This window comes from Vombatus ursinus, unplaced genomic scaffold (assembly GCF_900497805.2).
Source record: "Vombatus ursinus unplaced genomic scaffold, bare-nosed wombat genome assembly UNPS02014607.1, whole genome shotgun sequence".
Lineage (NCBI taxonomy): Eukaryota > Metazoa > Chordata > Mammalia > Diprotodontia > Vombatidae > Vombatus > Vombatus ursinus.
This window is the reverse complement of record NW_020954385.1, coordinates 16,594-18,877: the sequence shown is the minus strand read 5'-3', so window position 1 is coordinate 18,877 and position 2,284 is coordinate 16,594. Positions and strand designations below refer to the sequence as shown.

Here is a 2,284-nt window from a genome sequence, read left to right as displayed (position 1 = left end):
CAGGAAGATCTGAAGTGAGGGAGAGAATAAGTCAACATGCAATAATAAAATAATTTTTCTTAAAAAAAAAAAGTTCAATGGAGAATGGCCATCTAATACTGTGGACAGGGCATGCCCACTTGCAGGGTTGGAGTTCTAGCCTCAGCTACACAGATGTTGGGCATGTCACCCAGCCATTCTGAGCTCATGGCCTGAGTTGTAAATGTAATGGGAATGCTGAGCCTGCCAGTGTCACAGGTTTTTGAGAGGATCCAATGTGATTGTGTGTGAAGCTCTTTGTAAATCAAGTTATCCTGCAGGTGTGACCTAATGGGATTTTCAAATGATTGATTCTCTCCATTGAACTTTAAAGACTTTTCTCTTAGCCTAGGGAAGTAGAATGTAGATCAGTTAGTTTACTTTTTGGCAATGGAGGGAAGGGATTATAAGTATATATGTGTGTACATATGTCTCTATATATGTTTTATTGTTTATTTCTTTCAGAAAGAGAGATTAGACCAGAGATGAAAGAGACTACTGCAAAGCTAAGCATTTCTGTGAAAGAAGCTCACGAGGAAAGTTTCATGAGGTATGGTCCTTGTGGCTTCAATAGGAGACAAATCTGTGCTGAATTTCACAGAATCTACACAGGAGAAAAACCTTATGATTGTCATCATTATGGGAAACACTTGAGTCAACAGTCATATCTTATTTACCATCAAAAAACTCATACTGTAGAGAAACCACAAGAGCGTCATGAATGTGCTAAAGCTTTTAGTGAATATTCATCCTTTATTATACATCAGAGAATTCACACTGGCCAGAAACCCTGTGAATGTAATCGATGTGAAAAGACTTTCAGAAGAAATTTTGATCTTGCTAAACATCAGAGAATACACATTGGAGAGAAAACTTGTGAATGTCATCAATGTGGAAAGGCTTTCACACAGAGCTCCAACCTTACTCAACATCAGAGAATTCACACTGGAGAGAAACCTTATGAAGATAATCAGTGTGGAAATGCTTTTAGATTTAAAAGTCATCTTACTGTACATCAGAGAATGCAGACTAGAGAGAAACCTTACGAATGTGATCAGTGTAGAAAAGCTTTCAAACAGAGGCCCCATTATGCCCTATATCAGAGAAGCCACATTGGAGAGAAACCTTATGACTATAATCAGTGTGGAAAAACTTTCAGATTCGGCTTCAGTCTTGCTATACATCAGAGAAGCCACACTGGAGAAAAACCTTACAAACAATTACAGTGTGGAAAGGCTTTCAGTCCGAATTCCAAACTTGCTCAATATCAGAGAATCCACACTGGGGAGAAACCTTATGAATGTCATGAGTGTGGAAAGACTTTCCAGCAGAGGCCCCATTTTGCTCTACATCAAAGAAGTCACACTGAAAAGAAACCTTATGAATGTAATCAATGTGGAAAGGCTTTCAAATGCAGCACCAGTCTTGCACACTGGAGAGAAACCTTATGAATGTCATCAGTGTGGAAAGGTTTTTAGAAGAAGCTGTGATGTTACCGATCATCAGAGAATGCACACTGGAGAGAAATTTTATGAGTGTAATCAATGTGGAAAGGCTTTCAAATGCAGCACCAATCTTGCTGTACAACACTGAAGTCACACTGGAGAGAAAACTTATGGATGTGATCAATGTGGGAAGGCTTTTAGAAGCTCTGATCTTGTTGTACACCAGAGAAGCCACACTAGAGAGAAAGCTTATGGGTATGTAGAATGTGGTAAAGCTTTTAATGCGCGCTCTTTCATTACTAAACATTACAGAATCCATACTAGAGAATATCTCATTAATATGATCTACATGGAAAAACATTCAGGCTAAAGTCATCCCATATTTCTCATCAGAGAATTCACAGGTGATACAAATCTTATGACTTTAATGAATGTGGAAATTCATACAAATGGAGTATAGAGCCTGTTAAGACATCAGAAGATTCATCTTGGTAACAAACCCTATAAGGACTCAATGTGAAAAGGCCTGCAGCCAGAGGTCATCTTTTCCTTTACATCAAGGATTCATAGTGGAGAGAAGACTTATGAATGTGCTCAATGAGGTCCTGACTTTCCCTGAAAGATGGAGGTGATTAGACAACACAATATTCCCTATTGATGCAAGCCTTCACTTGGAGCTCATACATGCATCTACGTTGGAAAAATCTTGCTGGAGATAAAATTTATGGATCTAATTAAAGAAGGAAGGCCTGTTCCTCCCGCATAGACCTCATTATACATCACATATTTTATACCATGCTTGAAGCCCTGAAAATGGATTG

At 38.6% G+C, this 2,284-nt stretch overlaps 1 protein-coding gene across 1 annotated transcript; it reads left to right on the top strand.

Moving 5' to 3' along the window:
* The first annotated feature begins 503 nt into the window (after positions 1-503).
* Positions 504-1,469, top strand: LOC114042588 (zinc finger protein 2-like). Its single transcript, XM_027861271.1, has one exon. The coding sequence runs from the start codon at positions 504-506 to the stop codon at positions 1,467-1,469; it is 966 nt and encodes a 321-aa protein (XP_027717072.1).
* Positions 1,470-2,284: the final 815 nt, after the last annotated feature.